Raw genomic sequence first — 23303 nt, forward strand, 5'->3', positions numbered from 1 at the left:
GACCCCGTCGGACAGCATTGAAAAAGTACCCTTCGCAACGGTTTGGCAATCAGCAAAGGAGTTTTATTCGTGGCTAATTCAACCTGTACTCCTGGCTGGAATATTCGATCATGAAAGATACTGTGTTCTGCTTCGCATGCAGGCATTTCCTGTGTGGAGGACATGGTTTCCATTCTGAGTCTACCTTCACTGTCACCGGTTACCGCAACTAGCGGAAAGCTACAACAATAGGGGAAACTTTGTTGAGTTGCTCAGTGTAATTGGGCAGTTTGATGAGACTGTAGCTAAAAAAAAAAATGACAATCCTGGAAATGCAATATATCCATCATGATATCCAAAATGAAATTATGGGTATTATGGCAGATATGGTCAGATGTCAGATTAGTGCAGAAATCAAGGAGGCTGGACATTTTGCCATCATGGTGGATGAAAGTAAAGACTTGAGTAAAAAGGAGCAAATATCAGTGGTGGTACGGTATTTGAATAACGAAACAGTGCTTGAAAAATTCTTGCACTTGACTCCAGCAGAAGAGTTGGACGCAGAGTCGCTTCTTAAAAGCATTGAACAGACACTCGTCCAGTGCATTATTGATAAGAACGCGTGCAAGTCCGTGTTATGACGGGGCGGCAGTGATGTCCAGGTGCAATAACCAGGTACAAGAGAGGTTCAGGAAAGGGGTCCCGCAGCCATTATATATACACTGCCATGCTCATAGACTTGACTTTGTTTTAGTGGATGTTGTGAGCAATGTACAAGCAGGTGTGTTTTTTGAAACTGTGCAGCTGCTTTACAACTTCTTTTCAAACTCTGTTGCCCACAATCTTTTCATGAAGAAACAGAGAGAACTAGGATCAACTGCACAGCCCGTGGAGTTGAAGAAATTGTCAGATACACGCTGGACATGGCAGTATACAGCTTTGTGGGCTACAAGGAAATCACTCCTTGCCATTCTAGCTACACTACAGGATATTATGGGTCAACCAAATGCACGGAGGAAAACGGAGTCCAGAGCTGTAAACGGACTGATTGACGAGCAGTTTGCTTTACTTATCACTCTGTTTGAGGATTTATTCCAAGTCACCAAGTTCATGTCAGACCAGCTACAATCTCCCAGTCTGGACCTTTCATCCGCTGTGGACTTGGCTCAGTCTGTTATCGATGCACTCTCAGCAAAACGGGGAGAGGAATCATGGAGTGAAATTCAGACAAGAGCTAGGGACCTGTGCGTCAAGGCCGGTATACAGAGCAGACCACATGAAAGGAGACAGACCCAGCCACCCCGCCGCCTACATGATTTTGTCATTGAGGCCCAAACTGAACGGACATCTGTCACATCCTCTGATAACCTTCGCAACCACTGTTTCTATCCGGTTATAGACAGACTTCTGACTGAAATGAAAAGATGATTCTCAGTTGAGACTGGGAGTGTTCTGACTGGAGTCTCAGCATTGAGTCCCAAACACAAGTTCTTCCGAGACAAGAATTGTCTTTAGCCAATGGCCCAATACTATGGAGTGATTGAAGTGAACCTGACTGCAGAGCTACATCAGGTTCAGCATCTGCTGGAAACAAAACAAAAGTAAGGACAGACAGTGAATGACACAGTGGAATTTCTAGCTCTAATGAGACCCCACCACGATGCATTTATAGATTTATACAAACTAATCTGCATATCACTGACTCTGCGTGTGACAGCTGCCTCATGCGAAGGGAGTTTCTCTAGCCTCAGACGTCTTAAAAACTACCTAAGGAATAGCAGCGGCGATGCTCGAAACAGCAACTTGGCCCTGTTGGCCATAAACAGCCAGAGGACCAAGGCACTTGACATCCAGAAAATCATTGATGCTTTCACCACCAATCACAACAACAGACGGATTGAGCTTCTCTGAAAACATCAATGGTGAGTGCAGTTGATTTTTTTTTAAATTTGGGCCTAGACTAATGCTGATTATAATTATTATTTTGTGGTGGTTACCCCATAGTCCTTATGTTTCCCGCAAATCCTAAAATATTACATTTACTGCTATTAAGCCTACTGGTTCTGCTTAGACTTCCAAGCGGTGATTCTGTTAATTTTTGTTTTAAATTCAATAGCCGAATTAATTGAGGTATTTCATGGTCAGAGTACGATTTGTCCAACTCCTGGTAAAGCCTTGCATCTGTTGTTTGCCTTATTTGACTTTTAATAACGGTGTATCTTTTGGCATTGTCTGTCTATGTAATGCGAATAGCAGTGGACATTGTGGGTTGGTGTTGTGTTTTTCAGTTGAAAATCACGCATTTGATGCTGATTGCGGGATTGGTGCGTGATTCACGTTGTGCGTTGTGGGTCGGATGCTCTGTTGGTTTGTTTGTTTATGCTCTGTGTAGCCCGGGTTGTCTCCAATGCTGTTGACACTGTCACAGTTCACTTCTATATTAGATCTATCAATTGCTGTTTTTTGTGAATCAACAGAGGCATTTTTAGTAGGCACATAATGCTCGAAACTGACTTTTGAATGCCACGCATCTGGCCTTGCGAATACATGTTACCATTCAGTACATCCCTCAGCGCCATCACTGAATAATTCAGCCCCACTGTAGCACCAGCAAGAAAAAATCTCTGGCGCCGACAGTGTAAACAGGGATGTGTGGCTTGTGAGAACTTCAGCCATCAGTTAGATGCTGATAATTCTGTTGATGAATTCATCATCTCCTCCATCTCCTTCCAGATCCCACGAAAGGAACGGCAGGAGCAGCAGCAGGAAAGTCCTTCAGCATTGTGAGCTACATTCTCCTGGCTCTGTTTGTCCTGCTGATGGTGATGTTCGTTGTGGAAATGCTCAAGTGTAAGTCACTGAGAGTGTGCAAGAGCTGGGTGATGACACGGGCTGGGGAAGGGCCTGCATCTTTGGGGGAGCCGTTTCTGAAAGGTCAGCGGATGGCTGAGTCACCGTGCACCAAAGGAAGCGTGAGGGCGTGGTCACAAGGTTTCACCCTTGTCTAAATACATTCAGTGTGTCACGAATCCATAGAGCTACTTTAGAATACTTGGGGGCGGCATGGGAGCCTCACAGTTAGCGTTACACTATTACACCACCAGTGACTCAGGTTCAGTTCCACCACTGTCATTCAGTGGGGTACGTTCTCATAGAACATAGACATCTACAGCACATTACAGGCCCTTCGGCCCACAATGTTGTGACCATCTAAGTTTCCTCCACGTATTCTAATTTCCTTACCTTTCAAAGATGAATGGGTTAGAAGGCTAATTGGTCACATGGGTGCAATTAAGCTTGACGGAAATTGGTTACCCGGCTAAACCTAGCCATTCCCAACTCCTGCCGTTTGAACACGTGGCACATCCCAAACTGTCATCAGCATTCTGATTAAAAGAAACTGAAAACTTTGCATTCAGCAGCTCAGGCAGCGACTATGGAGAGAGAAACAGATTAACATTTCAGGTCAAGGACTTAAGTTTAGCCAAGTGCTGTGGATTTTCCAGGTGTTGGGATTTTCCAGCTCTCTGAAAATGGAATGTCTGACTGCTAGTTTGTTAGCTGTTATGAAGCAAGAGGAGATGAATATACAGTTGTAATATGGCTGAGCAATGTGGAAAGACCTGATACTCCTCTGTTTCCAAATTCAGTCCCTACTGTTCATCTACCCTGGGCTCCGACTGTCCTCATCCTGCTGATTGAGAAAGTTAGAGACAGGATACAACAATACGAGTAATAACTGTCTTACTTTCAGTTCGACAGATATCCAGTGAAATTAAGGATCTGAAGGATGATATGACAAAGAAACTTGCGAGAGTGAAGGAGGGTGAGTCTTGCCCAAACTCTTCATGAACCCAGCTCCTGCTGGAAGTCTCTGTGTAAGAGCATTAGGAACCTCAGGGATTCCCAGGGACACAGTGGATCCAGGTCATGTGAGACTGAGAAGCTGGCTCAGATTCTCTGTGATAACTGGAGACACAGGAGGTTGCAGACATTGGAATCTGGAGCCACTTACAGCCTGCTGGAGGAATTCAGCAGGCCAAGCAGTATCAGGGACGGAATTGTCAGCATTTTGAGTTGAAACTCTGCATCAGGTCTGATGTGACCTGCATTCTGCAAATTGGTCCATCTACCAGCTTGGTTCCACCTACCTTTTATTCTCTGTCTCCACCTATCACCCAGCTGCATCTGCCAACTCCACCTTTCACCCTCCCCTTCCGTGCTACATCTGTCCTCATCTGTCACTCCTCCCCAATCCATCGACTGGCCTGTCTGAACACTCTCTCCTCTTTAACTCTCCGCTCCATTCTCAGTCCTGAAGCAGTGTTTTGACCCGAAACATCGACAGTTCCTTCTCCCCCTCCCCCCTCCCCCCACCACCAATGCTGCTTGACCTGCTGAGTTCCTCCAACAAATTGTAGATTGTTTGTCTCTCTGAGGTAATGCAAGGTCACCATTGACCCATATCACAAACTGTGATTCTGGATTACTGCATCCGGCTATTAAAAGGCAGAAACTGGGTTGAAATATTCTGTGTGCTTCCCCATCACGCTGAACACTGGTCTCTGACCCACAGGAGAGCAACTGGGGCTAAATACCATTTAACACCACAAACTGGCTGGGAACTTTGCACTGTGCAAGCTGTCCCCCTCCTGACTTGAATCAAAGAGAAAAGTTGTTCTAATCTAGGCTGAGAATTAGTCATGGAAAATACTTTAAGAATGTTTAATATTTCCTTAAAGTTTTGCAAAACATTTTCCTTTAGACCCTCGGTTGATATAATTTTAAAATGTCTAGCAATGTTTGAAAATATTTAAAAGTTTTTAATGAAGTATTTTAACACTTTTTCAGTTTTTTATGAGCCTGCAGAGCAATCAAAGTTTTTAATCAAAGGTTGACACTTTGTGGGAGTGTAATTTGTGTTCCTCTGACTGGTGTCATGGTCCTGATGATGGGTGGTCCTGCAGGAGGCTGCTCAGTTCTCCACAAGTTCCTGCTGAGACAGCTGCCAAAAGTTATATTAGACTTTCCAGTCAGAGACAACTGAACTGGTAAATGTCTCCACTGACTCCCAACTTCACTCCTGTTCTGTGTCAGCAGGAGTATCCCAGGGCCTGAGGTGTACTCTGACACTTGGATGGCCAAGGATGCAGAGGTTTGTCATGGTCCTGGGATCCCTGATCAAGAAGCTGGGATCGTCCCCACTTCAGTTGGGAACATATGCAAGTGTGTGTGTGTGCCTGTTTATTGGTAGGGGTGTGCGTTTATTTGTAGTTGTGTGTATGTGTGTCTGTTTATTGGTAGTTGTGTGTGAGTCTGTTTATTGGTAGGTGTGTGTGTGTGTGTGTGTGTGTCTGTTTATTGGTAGGTGTGTGTGTGTCTGTCTGTCTGTCTGTCTGTCTGTCTGTCTATTGGTAGTTGTCTGTGTGTGTGTCTGTTTATTGGTAGTTGTGTGTGTGTGTGTGTGTGTGTCTATTGGTAGTGGTGTCTGTGTGTGTGTGTGTGCCTGTTTATTGGTAGGGGTGTGTGTTTATTTGTAGTTGTGTGTATGTGTGTCTGTTTATTGGTAGTTGTATGTGTGTGTGTGTCTGTTTATTGGTAGGTGTGTGTGTTTATTGGTAGGTGTGTGTGTTTATTGGTAGGTGTGTGTGTGTATGTGTGTCTGTTTATTGGTAGGTGAGTGTGTGTGTGTGTGTGTGTGTGTGTGTGTGTGTGTGTGTGTGTATACACGCGTGCGCTCTGTTCTATGGGGTCCTTAACCAGCCCGGTACAAAGGCTTCAGTGAGCTCCTCACAGTAGAGAACCAGCCTGTGACCTGCTCCTGCAGTAACTGTATCTATGTGGCTGGACTGGTTAACAGTGGCCCCACCAGTTACTGATGATAGGGCAGGTTGGAGTAGGTTGGCTTTGCTAAACTAGTAATCAATGCTTGCCGTTACACATCAGCCCACGCTGTTTGCACCTTGTTGTGTGCAGGCAAAGAACATCTCCTCATCTAAAGAGTTGCACATGGAACCTGACCTGAGTGCCCTGGGGGTTGTCCATGTTCACTTGAGAAATGCTACATCCGAGGGGAAGGCCACCAAGTATACGCCAGCCTCAGTGCTGCTCTCTGCTGTCTGCCTGGATCCTCTAGAGTCTAAGCCAAGAGCCTCAAAGGCCCCATCTGATACAGAGACAACACAAGCGTTAACTTATTGGAAGAATTATTGAAAACCCAGATGCAATAACCAGAGACCCGAATTCAATTCCCACTATGGCAAGTCCAGGATTTTGGAACAAACCCAGTCTCAGTCACGCTGACTGCTTCACTGATGAATGTTCTTTGAAGTATATTTTCATCTGACTGTAACTATATACAGTACAACCAAATAAAACAATGTTCCTCTGCACCATGGCACACCAGCAAAACATATATCACATACAACACAAAGTATACCAGAAATAAAGTTAATAAAATACAATTCAAGATGCACGTTCTGCACAGAACAGGTGAACAGTAAACAGACATTTTAAAACAATGCCAGTGACTGTTTCTTACCTCCTGCACAGGCTAGCAAACTGTTCATTGTATGTAAGTGCTGCATGAGGCCTGAGGAGGGATACATTCAGACGAATTATCCAGCTGTGAACTTGCCACCCAGTTTGGACATAGTGGAGATGGCTCCTCAGCCGTGGTTTTCCTCCCATACACCTGGGGAGTACTATCTAAATACCGAGCAGTCAAGCAACAGCCTGACGCAATCATCCTCACACAATCAACCCTCACAGGAAACATGTCAGGAAACAGGACAGGACACTGCATCCTGTCCCTCTGCGGTGTACAGGTCATCTCAGAACATTGACTCTTGATCCCATGGTGCCAACTGAACTCTGACAAGGTATCCTTCACCTGACTCCCACCCATCACCCTCTCTCATCGACGAATCAGTGGTCCCCAGTATGGAGCAATGCTTGGAAGAAGTGATGAATGTAGTGAAGGCTCTGGGTGGGCACATTATCAGGGTAGGCCTGGTGGCCCCATCACTGATGTCAGAGCTGACCATGTTCTGTGGCAAAAGGTGAGGGAAACAGTACACAGAATAAACTCTTTGAACTATCGACAACTCTACATGTGGTACCTGTTTGTTAGCGTTTCATCTTCACCTCGAGAGCACCTCAATTATGGTGTTTGACAGCCATTCTTAGTAAAACAGAAGCAGAACAAACCTGACAGATCAAAATCAGTCATCCATAAGGCACTGTGGACCAACGTTGGCGGCAGCTGAGATGTCCACCCCTACAGCCTGTCACCCCATCACCCAGGACATCCATGCCTCCACTGTGACATCAGCTCAGTAGACCAATCGGGAGCAGAACCACGAGACACGCCTAAGACTGCACTGCCCAGCTGTTGAAGATGCAACACCGGGTCGCTGTGTATTAAAGAACAAAAGCAGCAGCACTGGACGGAGCCTTGTAATCCCTCAGTGGCTCAGGTTGTCTTGGTACCCACACATCCGGTGAATGGTGGTGGGCAATTGCACAGCTTGCACGAAGAGGAGGAGGCTCCAGTGATGTCTTCACCCCCAACTACAGCAGGGCCCAGCACAAGGAAGTACAGACAACCATGCCCAGCCAGATGCATGGAATGAGCTCCCTCCTGAGATCTTCACCAGCATAGAAACCAGTCCCCAACTAACTGCATTCACTGCTCAGGATCTTAAGAAACAGATGATAAAGCCAAAGAATTGGGACCAGACATCCTCCTTGCTGGTGTATTAAGGACCTGAACTGCATACCTATCTGATACTCCAGTGCAGTTTTCTTTTTTTTTTAATTTTATTTTTATTTGGATAAGGAGTTCACAATTATCATGTACTTTTTTCACACATATAACCTTTTCCATTTTTTTATATGTATAAAACTACAATTATTTATACATTCTTAAGTAGCAAAATAAACATTTAAATAGATAATTATGTACTGTGGTAAATCTAACCTATTAGGCTAAGTAATGAAATTAGTTGTTAAGAAAAATGGTAATAATAGTTTCCATACAACCCTTCTGGACCATTTCCACTGGTCCAAAATGTTGCATACAAGCCTATATACCAACCATTGTAGGTGTTTATATCCCAATTTGTTCGTGCTTGTTCCTGCCCACAGACATAATTATCCAATCCCTACGTACTTATTTACTTTATTTTTTCTTTTTTTTTAATCCCTTTCCCAAATCTTTCCCTTTTTTCACTCCAATGTTTTACCCAACAATGTGGAAAGTTGCTCAGGTATGCCCGTTTACAAATCCAAATCTATCCGATCGTCAATGTACTGTCAAGTTCTCTAAGACTGTGTTTCAAGAGCAGTCGGTCGAAGATTCAAAGTACATTTATTATCAAAGTATGTCTCCATTATATACCACCCTGAGATTTGTCCTCCCACAGGCAGTCAGGAAAGAAAGGTTCACCATGGAACCTGTTCAAAGAGAAAACAGCAAACACCAAATATGCAAAAAAAATCAGAAAAAAAAACAAGTGGATTACATACAGAGTACTAAACATCAAACCGCAGAGCCCTTGAACCAGTTTGGGATGTTCAGTTTAGTTCAGTTCAATTCCATTTCGTGCTGTGGCAACAAATTCTGGTCTCGCCAGCGATGACCAGATCTGGAAATGAAGTAACTAAAAATTCTCACAGTAAGGAGGGACTGAAGCTCCTTTTTGTTCATCTGAAAGAGATGCCAAATCTTTGAGGAGTTTAATTGGTAGAATCTGCCACTGAGTAACTGAAGCAGGTACCTTGGATTACTGGGGCTGAGGAGAAAATAGAAATAAATCTCAAAGGAACTGAGATGAGGTTTCTAGGAAACATTCCTCTTTCAGGTGTGTTGGGAGATGTCATCTGAACCAGCAGAAGAAAGTGGATCCAGAGTGTCAAATGAAATACATGATTAAATTGAGAACCAAGTGAAGCAGAATGGGTTGTTTAAGAGATCTAACAGGCAAAGAATGGGTTGAGTAGCTAAGTAGCTACTTGAAGGCCAGGTGTTTGACAAAGTTGTCAGAAGCTATTTGGGATGCACACCATTGAGAGTACATAAGTGTTTGTCCATCGTCAACGTCGATGAGGACCCCGACACCATTAAGATTGTGTTGAGACTAGCGCATGGTTTGGACTTAAGTGAGAGAGAGTTGCGCAGCGTCAGCCTCGCTCTCTCTTCCCAATTCCCATCTTCACCCAGTGGCAAGACAGAGTCGAGACAGCTGGAGATGGGAGTAGGTGCAGTGGATGACCAGGACGTCTTCTGTGTCTTGTCCTGCTCTACACGTTCCATGACGCTCGCAGAGACCGCCCTCTTGACTGTCGGACCTTCCATTGGTCTCATCCGCTCAATCTGCCGGAGTCTGAATTCACATGCTGGGATAGACAACTCCCTGTCTCACCGAGGGTTTGAGACCCGTCAGCTACCTTCACCTGGTTTAGCCGGCTTGTCGCAGCCGTTGCCTAGGGTGTGACTGCTGTCGCATGCAAACAGCTACGGGGAGCCACAGGTGAGAGCTGAGTGCCAGGTGGGGACCAAAGGTGGACTAACTGCCCTGAAAAGGACGCGACATATTCCCCCACCAGAGATGCTACCCCTCCCTGACACCCCATACATTACATAATAGGTAGTGGGAGCTAATCCCTAATAAACCCCAACCCCCAGCTATGACAATCTTAAGGAACTGGAGAGGTCAGTGGACCATGGGCTAAAGGGAAGGAGGAAGGGAACCAAAAGGAGGTGATGGACATATCATGAGGGTTGGAGAGCAGAGAGGAGGGGAGAGAGGATAATCAGAATGAAGAATGGAAAAAAGAGAAGTGGGGTTGGGCAGGGGGCAGGGGAAGAGGAAGAGGGAAGATATTATGTGAAGTAAGAAAAGTCAATGTTCATGCAATCAGGTTGGCAGCCATCCAGATGGAATCTGAGGTGTTGCTCCTCCAACCTGAGTTTGGCCTCATCATAGAGGTAGCTTCATCAGGACTGGAAAGGAAAGATACCAAAGCCAGAATAGGAAAGTTGGGGGTGGAGTGCAAGCTGGCAAGTGAAACGTGAGACCGGGTGTGGGTGGGTGGGGAAGCAGGGGGATGATGTACCCTAGTGAAGCTAATCTCAAGATGAAGGAGAGACATCTCATATTCTGTCTGGGTAGCTTCTGACATGATGGCATGAACATTGTTTTCTCTAACTTCTTGTAATTACTCCCCTCTGCTTTCCCTTTGCCTAACCTGCCCCCCCCCCCAACTCACCTCTTTTCCTTTTCATTACTGATTCTGGTTACTCTCATACTTCTTCTCTTCTCCTCCCCCACCCTCATGACATGCCCACAATCTCCCTTGTTCCCAACTCATTCCCTTTATTTCATGGTCCACTGTCCTCTCCTATTAGATACTTTCTTCTTGAGTCTTTTACCTCTTCCATCTATCACCTTCCAGCTTTCACATCATTTCCACCCTCCCACTTTCCCTCTCACCTGGTCTCTCCTGTCACCTGCCAGTTTGTTCCCCTTTCCCCACCTTCTTATTCTGAATTCTTCCCCTTTCCTCTCCAGTATGATCAAGGGTCTCAACCTGAAACATTTACTCTTTATTTCCCTCCAGAGTTGCTGCCAACTTGGGGATTCCTCCGGCATTGTGTGTGCGCTACAGAGGAATCTGGGTTCAGGGTAGGCAGGAACAGGGCCCAGTTGCCTTTTTGTGTGGTAATCAGTCAGCAAGCAGCCATTCCTTGGTCCCAAGAGCATTTCTCAGAATTGAAGAACGATGAACTGGAACGGGAGTTGAACAAACAACAGGAAGAGTACGGTTGGACGGTCTTTGTGAGTCACTGACTGACAACTTCTGGCAACTCTTTGTGCCGAGTTTTCACGCATCTCTTCCCTCCACTCTTTGGATTCAATGGCTGATGTTCTTCTGGTCAGTAAATTCCCTTCCCTCTATAGTCTCCCCTTATGGACTCTGCCCATATTTTTGGTTGCATGAATAAAACACCCCAGCATAATCAAAGACCCCAGCCACTCTGGATATTCTCTCATCTCCCTCCTCCTATCAGGCAGTAGATACAAAGGTCACCAAGCTCAACGGCAGCTTCTATCCCACTTTTATAAGACTATTAAAGAGATCCCTAGTATAAGGGATCTAACATTCGAGCCCTGAGGTGACAAGGACCTGTGATTTTGCTTTGTTGCTGTGCCTGTTGGGTTTGCCATCCTCTCCACTGGTGGGCCTCTCGCGGGTTAACGGGAATCACTTGCATTTGCGCTGCTGCTCAAGCCAAGTGAGGTGTTCCTGGGTAATTCATCCGAGGGTCCCCAACTAGCTGGTCGATGACAGGGTCCAGGGAGTGGGGATGGAGCAGGGCCACTCATTGGCCAGCACCACCACGACAGAGCACCGTTACCAGCACGTGAGACGTCTGCTTAGAAGGTTTTGTACACTGCTGAGAAAGGGAACAGCCACTGGTTGTGGGAGCTCATAATGAGGAAGATAATGGGAGTCAGGAGGAAATACCCAGTGAGGGGGAGAGCTTCCTGTAGGAGGAGAGATCAAGGTAGGGAGGGAGTATTCAGTGAAGAGTGAGCCCCTTATGATGAAGGAGTTCTCTGTAAGGAGCACTCAGAGAGAAGGGAGCTCCCTTTAATGTGAGGGAGCTGCCGGAAGTGGGGGAGTACTGAAAGTAGAAAGCTCGTGATGGGACGGAGCTCTGATGACAGCCCATCAGCAGGGTGCGTCACACTCAGGCTAGATGTGAATGGGCACTGCATCCCAACCTAACCAGGCCAGTTCGGGAAAGAAAGGAAGCTCTTCGAGCAGTGGTAAGAGTTCCTGGAGCTGTCACAGGAAAGAGGGATCTCTGCTGCAGGTCTGGCAGGAAGGCCTGGGGTCATTGTGCCCAGAAATGAGACTGCCAAGAAGAGGAATGATGGGGACCAGCTTGCACTGTGCAAATAGAGGGGAGCTGTTCAAACTAGCAACAGTTCTAAGGCACAGCTCAGGCACTGACGGCCACATGCAGAATGTCATGGAACATCTGCTTCTGCAGGGAGAATAATGAGAACCTTGTCCTCCTACCAAGTAAGGCAGAGTCTCCAAAAGAAAATGGGCGTGTATAAACAGAGAAATATTTTCAAAGTTCAAGGAGAGAAGTGGTTGAGATTGCTCACTAGCGATCAGCATTGACTAATGGGCTGAATGGCCTCTGTTGTATGTGGAATGCCGGATGAAACGTGAAGTCTTTGGGGTAACTGCAAGTCTGTGTCTTTGCAATTGCTTTACTCACGCTTGAGTATGATGCTTGTTTTTTTTTGCCAGTGGGGGGAAGGGGGATTGTAGCTCGCTGCCGCTTACGTGCGGGGGGTTGCTGTTGGGGGGGGGGACTTTGGGGTTCTCACATTTAACTGTCGTTCATTCTTTGGGGAACGTCTCTGTCTTCGTGGATGTTGGTGAAGAAAAAGCATTTCAGGATGTATATTGTACACGTTTCTCTGACATTAAATTGGACCTTTGGACCTTTGAACCTCTCTGTTGGTTATTCTACGGTTGCCATTCCACACTTCTACACTAACAGCGCAGAGAGTTCCACTCAGCAGAAAGTGCATTTGGCAGGTAGGAAGGACCCATGAGCTAGTAATGGCCTCCTAGCGGAGGCAACCCGCAGCTGTATTTCTACCTCATGGATCAGGTTGAGTTTGGACCACACTCTGCAGTGAATGGACCTCACTGGATGCTTGGATCATACACCGCATTATGTGCACGGCCTGCACTGCACAAAAAGGTTTGATCATATTGTAGGAGCATTGTTGGATTGCACTCTCCTGTGTGTTTGGATCACCATGTAGAGTGTGTTTCCCTGTCATTTTTCACTGCATACATGCACTGCGCTCTGCAGTGCGTATATGAGTCGCACCGTGCAGTGGAACTGGATTATACCGTCAAGAGTCTTTTTGAACTGCATAGTGTAGACTGTGATGTGTCTAATTGTGCAGCACGTACAGTATTTCGACCTTAGGCCAAGTTTGTGTTTGGATCGCACTGTGCAGGTGTGATTGGATCACACTATGCAGGCGTGTCTGGATCGCGCCGAGCAGGCATGTGTGTTCGAATCGAACTGTGCAGGCGTGTTCGGATCGCGCTGTGCAGGCGTGTCCGGATCGCGCCGTGCTGAGCGTGTCTGGATCACGCTGTGCAGGAGTGTTCGGATCGCGCTGTGCAGAGCGTGTCTGGATCACACTGTGCAGAGCGTGTCTGGATCGCAGTGTGCTGAGCGTGTCTGGATCGCAGTGTGCTGAGCGTGTCTGGATCGCACTGTGCAGAGCGTGTCTGGATCGCAGTGTGCTGAGCGTGTCTGGATCGCAGTGTGCTGAGCGTGTCTGGATCGCACTGTGCAGGTGTGTCTGGATCGCAGTGTGCTGAGCGTGTCTGGATCACGCTGTGCAGGAGTGTTCGGATCGCGCTGTGCAGAGCGTGTCTGGATCACACTGTGCAGAGCGTGTCTGGATCGCAGTGTGCTGAGCGTGTCTGGATCGCAGTGTGCTGAGCGTGTCTGGATCGCACTGTGCAGAGCGTGTCTGGATCGCAGTGTGCTGAGCGTGTCTGGATCGCAGTGTGCTGAGCGTGTCTGGATCGCACTGTGCAGGTGTGTCTGGATCGCAGTGTGCTGAGCGTGTCTGGATCGCAGTGTGCTGAGCGTGTCTGGATCGCACTGTGCAGGAGTGTTCGGATCGCGCTGTGCAGGCATGTCCGGATCGTGCTGTGCTGAGCGTGTCTGGATCGCACTGCGCAGGTGTGTCTGGATCGCACTGCGCAGGTGTGTCTGGATCGCACTGTGCAGGTGTGTCTGGATCGCGGTGTGCCGAGCGTGTCTGGATCGCACTGTGCAGGAGTGTTTGGATCGCACTGTGCAGAGCGTGTCTGGATCGCACTGTGCAGGAGTGTTTGGATTGCACTGTGCAGGTGTGTTTGGATCGCACTGTGCCGAGCGTGTCTGGATCGCACTGTGCAGAGCGTGTCTGGATCGCACTGTGCAGAGCGTGTCTGGATCGCACTGTGCAGGAGTGTTTGGATCGCACTGTGCAGGTGTGTTTGGATCGCACTGTGCCGAGCGTGTCTGGATCGCACTGTGCAGAGCGTGTCTGGATCGCACTGTGCAGGAGTGTCTGGATCGCACTGTGCAGGAGTGTCTGGATCGCACTGTGCAGGAGTGTCTGGATCGCACTGTGCAGAGCGTGTCTGGATCGCACTGTGCAGAGCGTGTCTGCATCACACTGTGCAGAGCGTGTCTGCATCGCACTGTGCAGGAGTGTTTGGATCGCACTGTGCAGAGCGTGTCTGGATCACACTGTGCAGAGCGTGTCTGGATCGCACTGTGCAGAGCGTGTCTGGATCGCACTGTGCAGAGCGTGTCTGGATCGCAGTGTGCTGAGCGTGTCTGGATCGCACTGTGCAGAGCGTGTCTGGATCGCAGTGTGCTGAGCGTGTCTGGATCGCACTGTGCAGGAGTGTTCGGATCGCGCTGTGCAGGTGTGTCTGGATCGCACTGTGCAGGAGTGTTTGGATCGCGCTGTGCAGGTGTGTCTGGATCGCGGTGTGCCAAGCGTGTCTGGATCGCACTGTGCAGAGCGTGTCTGGATTGCACTGTGCAGGAGTGTTTGGATCGCACTGTGCAGGTGTGTCTGGATCGCACTGTGCCGAGCGTGTCTGGATCGCACTGTGCAGAGCGTGTCTGGATCGCACTGTGCAGAGCGTGTCTGGATCGCACTGTGCAGGAGTGTCTGGATCGCACTGTGCAGGAGTGTCTGGATCGCACTGTGCAGAGCGTGTCTGGATCACACTGTGCAGGAGTGTTTGGATCGCACTGTGCAGGAGTGTTTGGATTGCACTGTGCAGGAGTGTTTGGATCGCACTGTGCTGAGCGTGTCTGGATCGCACTGTGCAGAACGTGTCTGGATCGCACTGTGCAGAGCGTGTCTGGATCGCACTGTGCAGAGCGTGTCTGGATCGCACTGTGCAGAGCGTGTCTGCATCGCACTGTGCAGAGCGTGTCTGGATCGCACTGTGCAGGCGTGTCTGGATCGCACTGTGCAGGAGTGTTTGGATCGCACTGTGCAGAGCATGTCTGGATCGCACTGTGCAGGAGTGTCTGGATCGCACTGTGCAGAGCGTGTCTGGATCGCACTGTGCAGAGCGTGTCTGGATCGCAGTGTGCTGAGCGTGTCTGGATCGCACTGTGCAGAGCGTGTCTGGATCGCAGTGTGCTGAGCGTGTCTGGATCGCACTGTGCAGGAGTGTTCGGATCGCGCTGTGCAGGTGTGTCTGGATCGCACTGTGCAGGAGTGTTTGGATCGCGCTGTGCAGGTGTGTCTGGATCGCGGTGTGCCAAGCGTGTCTGGATCGCACTGTGCAGAGCGTGTCTGGATTGCACTGTGCAGGAGTGTTTGGATCGCACTGTGCAGGTGTGTCTGGATCGCACTGTGCCGAGCGTGTCTGGATCGCACTGTGCAGAGCGTGTCTGGATCGCACTGTGCAGAGCGTGTCTGGATCGCACTGTGCAGGAGTGTCTGGATCGCACTGTGCAGGAGTGTCTGGATCGCACTGTGCAGAGCGTGTCTGGATCACACTGTGCAGGAGTGTTTGGATCGCACTGTGCAGGAGTGTTTGGATTGCACTGTGCAGGAGTGTTTGGATCGCACTGTGCTGAGCGTGTCTGGATCGCACTGTGCAGAACGTGTCTGGATCGCACTGTGCAGAGCGTGTCTGGATCGCACTGTGCAGAGCGTGTCTGGATCGCACTGTGCAGAGCGTGTCTGCATCGCACTGTGCAGAGCGTGTGCATCGCACTGTGCAGGAGTGTCTGGAGCGCACTGTGCTGAGCGTGTCTGGATCGCACTGTGCAGAGCGTGTCTGGATCGCACTGTGCAGGCGTGTCTGGATCGCACTGTGCAGGAGTGTTTGGATCGCACTGTGCAGAGCATGTCTGGATCGCACTGTGCAGGAGTGTCTGGATCGCACTGTGCAGAGCGTGTCTGGATCGCACTGTGCAGGAGTGTCTGGATCGCACTGTGCTGAGCGTGTCTGGATCGCACTGTGCAGGAGTGTCTGGATCGCACTGTGCAGGAGTGTCTGGATCGCACTGTGCAGGAGTGTCTGGATCGCACTGTGCTGAGCGTGTCTGGATCGCAATGTGCAGGAGTGTCTGGATCGCACTGTGCAGAGCGTGTCTGCATCGCACTGTGCAGGAGTGTTTGGATCGCACTGTGCAGGAGTGTTCGGATCGCACTGTGCAGGAGTGTTTGGATCGCACTGTGCAGGAGTGTCTGGATCGCACTGTGCAGGAGTGTCTGGATCGCACTGTGCAGGAGTGTTTGGATCGCACTGTGCAGGAGTGTTCGGATCGCACTGTGCAGGAGTGTCTGGATCGCACTGTGCAGGAGTGTTTGGATCGCACTGTGCAGGAGTGTTCGGATCGCACTGTGCAGGAGTGTTCGGATCGCACTGTGCAGAGCGTGTCTGGATCGCACTGTGCAGAGCGTGTCTGGATCGCACTGTGCAGGCGTGTCTGGATCGCACTGTGCAGGAGTGTTTGGATCGCACTGTGCAGAGCATGTCTGGATCGCACTGTGCAGGAGTGTTTGGATCGCACTGTGCAGAGCATGTCTGGATCGCACTGTGCAGGAGTGTCTGGATCGCACTGTGCAGAGCGTGTCTGGATCGCACTGTGCAGGAGTGTCTGGATCGCACTGTGCTGAGCGTGTCTGGATCGCACTGTGCAGGAGTGTCTGGATCGCACTGTGCAGGAGTGTCTGGATCGCACTGTGCAGGAGTGTCTGGATCGCACTGTGCAGGAGTGTCTGGATCGCACTGTGCTGAGCGTGTCTGGATCGCAATGTGCAGGAGTGTCTGGATCGCACTGTGCAGAGCGTGTCTGCATCGCACTGTGCAGGAGTGTTTGGATCGCACTGTGCAGGAGTGTTCGGATCGCACTGTGCAGGAGTGTCTGGATCGCACTGTGCAGGAGTGTCTGGATCGCACTGTGCAGGAGTGTCTGGATCGCACTGTGCAGGAGTGTTTGGATCGCACTGTGCAGGAGTGTTCGGATCGCACTGTGCAGGAGTGTCTGGATCGCACTGTGCAGGAGTGTTTGGATCGCACTGTGCAGGAGTGTTCGGATCGCACTGTGCAGGAGTGTTTGGATCGCACTGTGCAGAGCGTGTCTGGATCGCACTGTGCAGGAGTGTCTGGATCGCACTGTGCAGGAGTGTCTGGATCGCACTGTGCAGGAGTGTCTGGATCGCACTGTGCAGGAGTGTCTGGATCGCACTGTGCAGGAGTGTTTGGATCGCACTGTGCAGGAGTGTTCGGATCGCACTGTGCAGGAATGTCTGGATCGCACTGTGCAGGAGTGTTCGGATCGCACTGTGCAGGAGTGTTCGGATCGCACTGTGCAGGAGTGTCTGGATCGCACTGTGCAGGAGTGTTTGGATCGCACTGTGCAGGAGTGTTCGGATCGCACTGTGCAGGAGTGTTCGGATCGCACTGTGCAGAGCGTGTCTGGATCGCACTGTGCAGGAGTGTCTGGATCGCACTGTGCAGGAGTGTCTGGATCGCACTGTGCAGGAGTGTCTGGATCGCACTGTCAAGGAGTGTTTGGATCGCACTGTGCAGGAGTGTTCGGATCGCACTGTGCAGGAATGTCTGGATCGCACTGTGCAGGAGTGTTTGGATCGCACTGTGCAGGAGTGTTCGGATCGCACTGTGCAGGAGTGTCTGGATCGCACTGTGCAGGAGTGTTTGGATCGCACTGTGCAGGAGTGTTCGGATCGCACTGTGCAGGAGTGTTTGGATCGCACTGTGCAGAGCGTGTCTGGATCGCACTGTGCAGGAGTGTCTGGATCGCACTGTGCAGGAGTGTCTGGATCGCACTGTGCAGGAGTGTCTGGATCGCACTGTGCAGGAGTGTTTGGATCGCACTGTGCAGGAGTGTTCGGATCGCACTGTGCAGGAATGTCTGGATCGCACTGTGCAGGAGTGTTCGGATCGCACTGTGCAGGAGTGTTCGGATCGCACTGTGCAGGAGTGTTCGGATCGCACTGTGCAGGAGTGTCTGGATCGCACTGTGCAGGAGTGTTTGGATCGCACTGTGCAGGAGTGTTCGGATCGCACTGTGCAGGAGTGTTCGGATCGCACTGTGCAGAGCGTGTCTGGATCGCACTGTGCAGGAGTGTCTGGATCGCACTGTGCAGGAGTGTCTGGATCGCACTGTGCAGGAGTGTCTGGATCGCACTGTGCAGGAGTGTTTGGATCGCACTGTGCAGGAATGTCTGGATCGCACTGTGCAGGAGTGTTTGGATCGCACTGTGCAGGAGTGTTCGGATCGCACTGTGCAGGAGTGTTTGGATCGCACTGTGCAGAGCGTGTCTGGATCGCACTGTGCAGGAGTGTCTGGATCGCACTGTGCAGGAGTGTCTGGATCGCACTGTGCAGGAGTGTCTGGATCGCGCTGTGCAGGAATGTTCGGATCGCACTGTGCAGGAGTGTCTGGATCGCACTGTGCAGGTGTGTCTGGATCGCACTGTGCAGGAGTGTCTGGATCGCACTGTGCAGGAGTGTTCGGATCGCACTGTGCAGGAGTGTCCGGATCGCACTGTGCAGGAGTGTCTGGATCGCACTGTGCAGGAGTGTTTGGATCGCACTGTGCAGGAGTGTTCGGATCGCACTGTGCAGGAGTGTTCGGATCGCACTGTGCAGGAGTGTTTGGATCGCACTGTGCAGAGCGTGTCTGGATCGCACTGTGCAGGAGTGTCTGGATCGCACTGTGCAGGAGTGTTTGGATCGCACTGTGCAGGAGTGTCTGGATCGCACTGTGCAGGAGTGTTTGGATCGCACTGTGCAGAGCGTGTCTGGATCGCACTGTGCAGGAGTGTTTGGATCGCACTGTGCAGGAGTGTCTGGATCGCACTGTGCAGGAGTGTCTGGATCGCACTGTGCAGGAGTGTTTGGATCGCACTGTGCAGGAGTGTCTGGATCGCACTGTGCAGGAGTGTCTGGATCGCACTGTGCTGAGCGTGTCTGGATCGCACTGTGCTGAGCGTGTCGGGATCGCGCTGTGCTGAGCGTGTCCGGATCGCACTGTGCAGGAGTGTCTGGATCGCACTGTGCAGAGCGTGTCTGGATCGCACTGTGCAGGAGTGTTTGGATCGCACTGTGCAGGTGTGTTTGGATCGCTATGCGCAGGTGTGTTTGGATGGCAGTGTGCTGAGCGTGTCTGGACAAGGCTGTGCTGAATGTTTTTGGACCACATGGCGAAATGTTTAAAAACTTCTATAGTTGTACCATGGAGAGCATTCTGACAGGCTGCATCACTGTCTGGTATGGAGGGGTTACTGCACAGGACTGAAAGAAGCTGCAGAAGGTTGTAAATTTAGTCAGCTCCATCTTGGGTACCAGCCTACAAAGTACCCAGGACATCTTCAGGGAGCAGTGTCTCAGAAAGGCAGCGTCCATTATTAAGGACCTCCAGCACCCAGGGCATGCCCTTTTCTCACTGTTACCATCAGGTAGGAGGTACAGAAGCCTGAAGGCACACACTCAGTGATTCCAGGAACAGCTTCTTCCCCTCTGCCATCCGATTCCTAAATGGACATTGAACCCTTGGACACTACCTCACTTTTTTAATATACAGCATTTCTGTTTTTTTTTGCACTTTTTAAAATCTATTTAATATACATATACTGCAATTGATTTACTTGTTTATTTTTTTTATTCTTTCTCTTCTAGATTATGTATGGCATTGAACTGCTGCTGCTAAGTTAACAAGTTTCACCACATGTCGGTGATAAAAAACCTGATTCTGATTCTGAACTGTTTGTTTGGATTGTGTTGGACCATGTGGTTCAGTGTGTGTACAGGCTCAGAGGGTTTTCACTGTATGGCACTGTGTGGTGTCTATTGGGACCATTTTGTACAGTGTGTGTATGTCACTGAGTGGATTATTCTGCACCAACTTACGTATCCCTTTGTATCTTTAACCACTTTTTAATGTTCATTACAGAGTTGATCACTGAAACCCAGAAGGGTCATGGCCAGTTGGTGCAGGGACAGGTGCAGGGACAGAGAAAGATTGAAAGCGGAAGTAAGTGAAATCTTTCAATCTGCCCTCTGTCTTTCTGTGGCAAGAGAGACAAATGACTCCCTTGTTTATCAACTCGCCACTGCAGCAGGCTGGGCGTTCCAGCAGGGGTGGGACTGCCCCTTCTGCTGAATCTTGGGTTAAGTCCTCCCACATCTTGCGTAGAATAGAGATGCCATGGTCTCACAAGAGTTGTACATCCAATACTGTTGGTGACAGTGTCAAAGCACATCTGTGCGTGGCCAGCGTTCATGAGTCAAGTGCTATAATAGCCTTTATAGGTATGGAGGGGTAGAGGAAGCCTTTCAGCTTTTCAGCTGTCCTGGCAATCAGCCTGATCAAAGTCACTTCATTGCCCTAGCAACTCCCTGAATATTAAACCATTGCAATATATATCATAAGCAAATACAGAGTATCATTTATAAAAGTATGAGAAGCATAAATAGACATTCAAAATCATTTTCCCATAGTAAAACTATCAAGTGCCAGAGGACATGGATCTAAGGTGAGAAGATGAGAGAGTCATGCAGGTCCCAGCTGGAGACTCAGGAATATTATCACAGTCAGATGTAGAAGGATTCTTCATTGCTGTTTCCATCACATTTTGTTTTACCATTCAGGGTTGTTAGCCCTGAGCTGAACCCCCGAACCTGGAGGGCCGGTGGACCACTCTCGGTCTGGTCTCTACCTTTTCACCTGTGTGGCATGGGTGACCAAACCATGAGCCAAAGCACAAGGCCCTGATTCCAGCCGACATAGCTCTCCGGGTCAGAGAGGCAATCAAAGCCTCCAAACCCTATGGCAAGGTTGTGGTCCTCTTGGAGGGAGAGGGGGAGAAAGTTTGAAGGAAATACACTGGTATGTGTGTACCTGGAACAGGCTGATAGGGGTGGTGGTGGAAGCAGATACAATAATGTCATATAAGAGGCTTTTTTCCAGACATATGAATATGCAGTGATGCAAAGCTATGGATCATGTGCAAGCAGAGAATCTAGTTTAGTTTGGGATCATGTTCAGCACAGACATCATTGGCCAAAGGGCCCGATCCTGTGCTCTATGCTTCTGTATTCTGTGTTCTATAAATAGCCAGTGCCGTTCGTTGACATAGTCCAGAGCCAGTGATGGTTAGAGAACGAAAGGGGTGGCATTGATGTAGCCTGAAAGCAGGGAGTAGTTACTGCTGTAAGGGGCACTTCCACTTCCCAAGGTTTTCACCGCTGCGACATAGTCACAGGTCTATTTTTCATTGAAGCTCTTCTGAACAGTTCTGGGCATTGGAGTGTGGGAATTGTGTTACCAATGTGTGCACAGCAAGATCTCACACACCGCCATCTGATAATGAAACAGTGGTGCAGTGGATATTGCTGCTGACTCACACCTCCTGGAAGTTGGTTCAGTCCTGACCTCAGTTACTGTCTGCGTGTTCTCAAAAGTTCAGTTTCCTCAAAGTTCAAAAAGATAGACTGATTAGTTAATTGGCTGCTTTAATTTATCACTTAGTGGAGATTAGCCTCAGAAAAAGATAAATGAAGTTGACAGATGTGTATGAGATCCACCTGCAAGGGGCTTCCTGAAAGCTGGTGGCACCTCCAATGCAGCCGTTCCTCAGCAGGTGACCCAGGGACAGCCACTTGGCCGTTCTGCGGGCAACTGCTTCTGACTGGAGGGGATCGTGCTGTTCTGTGAGCCACACTGACAACAGCCTGTATGTGTTGGTGGCCACCATTTTGTGTCTTAAGTCTCTAGACTGAAGCTGCAGTGTTCAGACTCAGAGCTAGAGTCAACCAGCCCATGGTAAGCCCTCTCCTGGCCCCTTGGCTCACACACTACAAACCTTCCTAAAGGTTTCTGGCATTCACATGTCTCCATATTACCAGCATTCACCAGGGACACAGAGGTTTCCTGGTTTCTCAGGCCCTTATATGTTCAGCCCTATCCTGGTATGGATTTTGCAATGTGGTGGCTGAGATTAAACTAGCCGGTGTGACCAAAACATCCTGTAAACTTGAGCTTCTTTTTCAGTTTCGGATTTGAAGGAGCAAATGCGCAAATGGCACGGTGACCTGCGGGCTCAGATAGCAGACATGAAGAACAACTGTGAGTATTGGGAAGCCACCCTTCAATCTCCTGACGTGCCTCATATTTCTGATCATGGGCATCAGTCCATTTCAGTTGGATATTGCATTGTGAGTGAACTGGAGGGCCAAACATTGGCGGAATCTGTCTGAGGATTCATCTGGGGTCTGTTATGTCCACACTCAAATTCCACACAGTTCCACTCCCATCCTGTTTCCCATTGTGCCAAGGTTTAAACGCAGATATCCTCCAAACTTCTGACATGTGCAATGCTAACTGACTTAGAACATAGAAATCTACAACACATTACTGGCCCTTCGGTCCACAATGTTGTACCGACTGTATAACCTACTCCAGAAACTGCCTAGAATTTCCCTAGCGCATAGCCCTCTATTTTTCTAAGCTCCATGTACCTATCTAAGAGTCTCTTAAAAGACCCTATTGTATCCGCCTCCTCCACCTTTGCTGGCAGTGCATTCCACGCATCCACCACTCTGTGTGGAGAACCTTACCTCTGACATCCCCCTTGTACCTACTTCCAAGCACCTTAAAACTGTGCCCCCTTGTGTTAGCCACTTCAGCCCTGGGAAAAAGTCTCACACAATCCACACAATCAATGCCCCTCATCATCTTATACACCTCCATTGCTCCAGAACAAAACATCATAGATACGTTGAAAAAGGAGTACCAAATTGTGTCCTTCAGCCTGACACATTATGGCGACTCTGTTCAAAGCCTTGGCTCCTCTTCTATGATAGTTTACCATTGCATAGAATTCCCCGATCTTACAAGAAAAGTGTGTGTTGAGTACCTTGTCTTACGGATCTGACTGAGCTTTTGCGTTTGAAGGAGTGACAGGAAAGGGCTGCGTTGTATAATCCTTGGAATATAATCATGTATTCCCTCTCTAAAAGATCCAGTAATCGAATTTCTACAGTCCGCGGATGATCTTATGAAGAGAGATTTACCACCCTTGGCGTGTCTCCAATTTTGAATAACCACAGAAGCATAGAAACATAGATAACCTACAGCACAATACAGGAACTTTGGCCCACAAAGTTGTGCCGAACATGTCCCTACCTTAGAAATTACTAGGGTTACC

The 23303-nt window shown here is 49.2% G+C and overlaps 1 protein-coding gene across 1 annotated transcript in view; it reads left to right on the plus strand.

The window, feature by feature from the left end:
* The window catches only part of LOC134339268 (C-type lectin domain family 17, member A-like), a 78577-nt gene that overhangs the window by 36831 nt on the left and 18443 nt on the right, over positions 1-23303 (plus strand). The window contains exons 4-7 of the mRNA XM_063035639.1: positions 2713-2829; positions 3734-3805; positions 20048-20128; positions 22148-22222. Of these exons, the coding sequence (XP_062891709.1) occupies positions 2713-2829; positions 3734-3805; positions 20048-20128; positions 22148-22222 (345 nt within the window). The remainder of the gene's footprint in view (positions 1-2712; positions 2830-3733; positions 3806-20047; positions 20129-22147; positions 22223-23303) is intronic.

This window comes from Mobula hypostoma, chromosome 29 (genome assembly GCF_963921235.1).
Source record: "Mobula hypostoma chromosome 29, sMobHyp1.1, whole genome shotgun sequence".
Taxonomy (NCBI): domain Eukaryota; kingdom Metazoa; phylum Chordata; class Chondrichthyes; order Myliobatiformes; family Myliobatidae; genus Mobula; species Mobula hypostoma.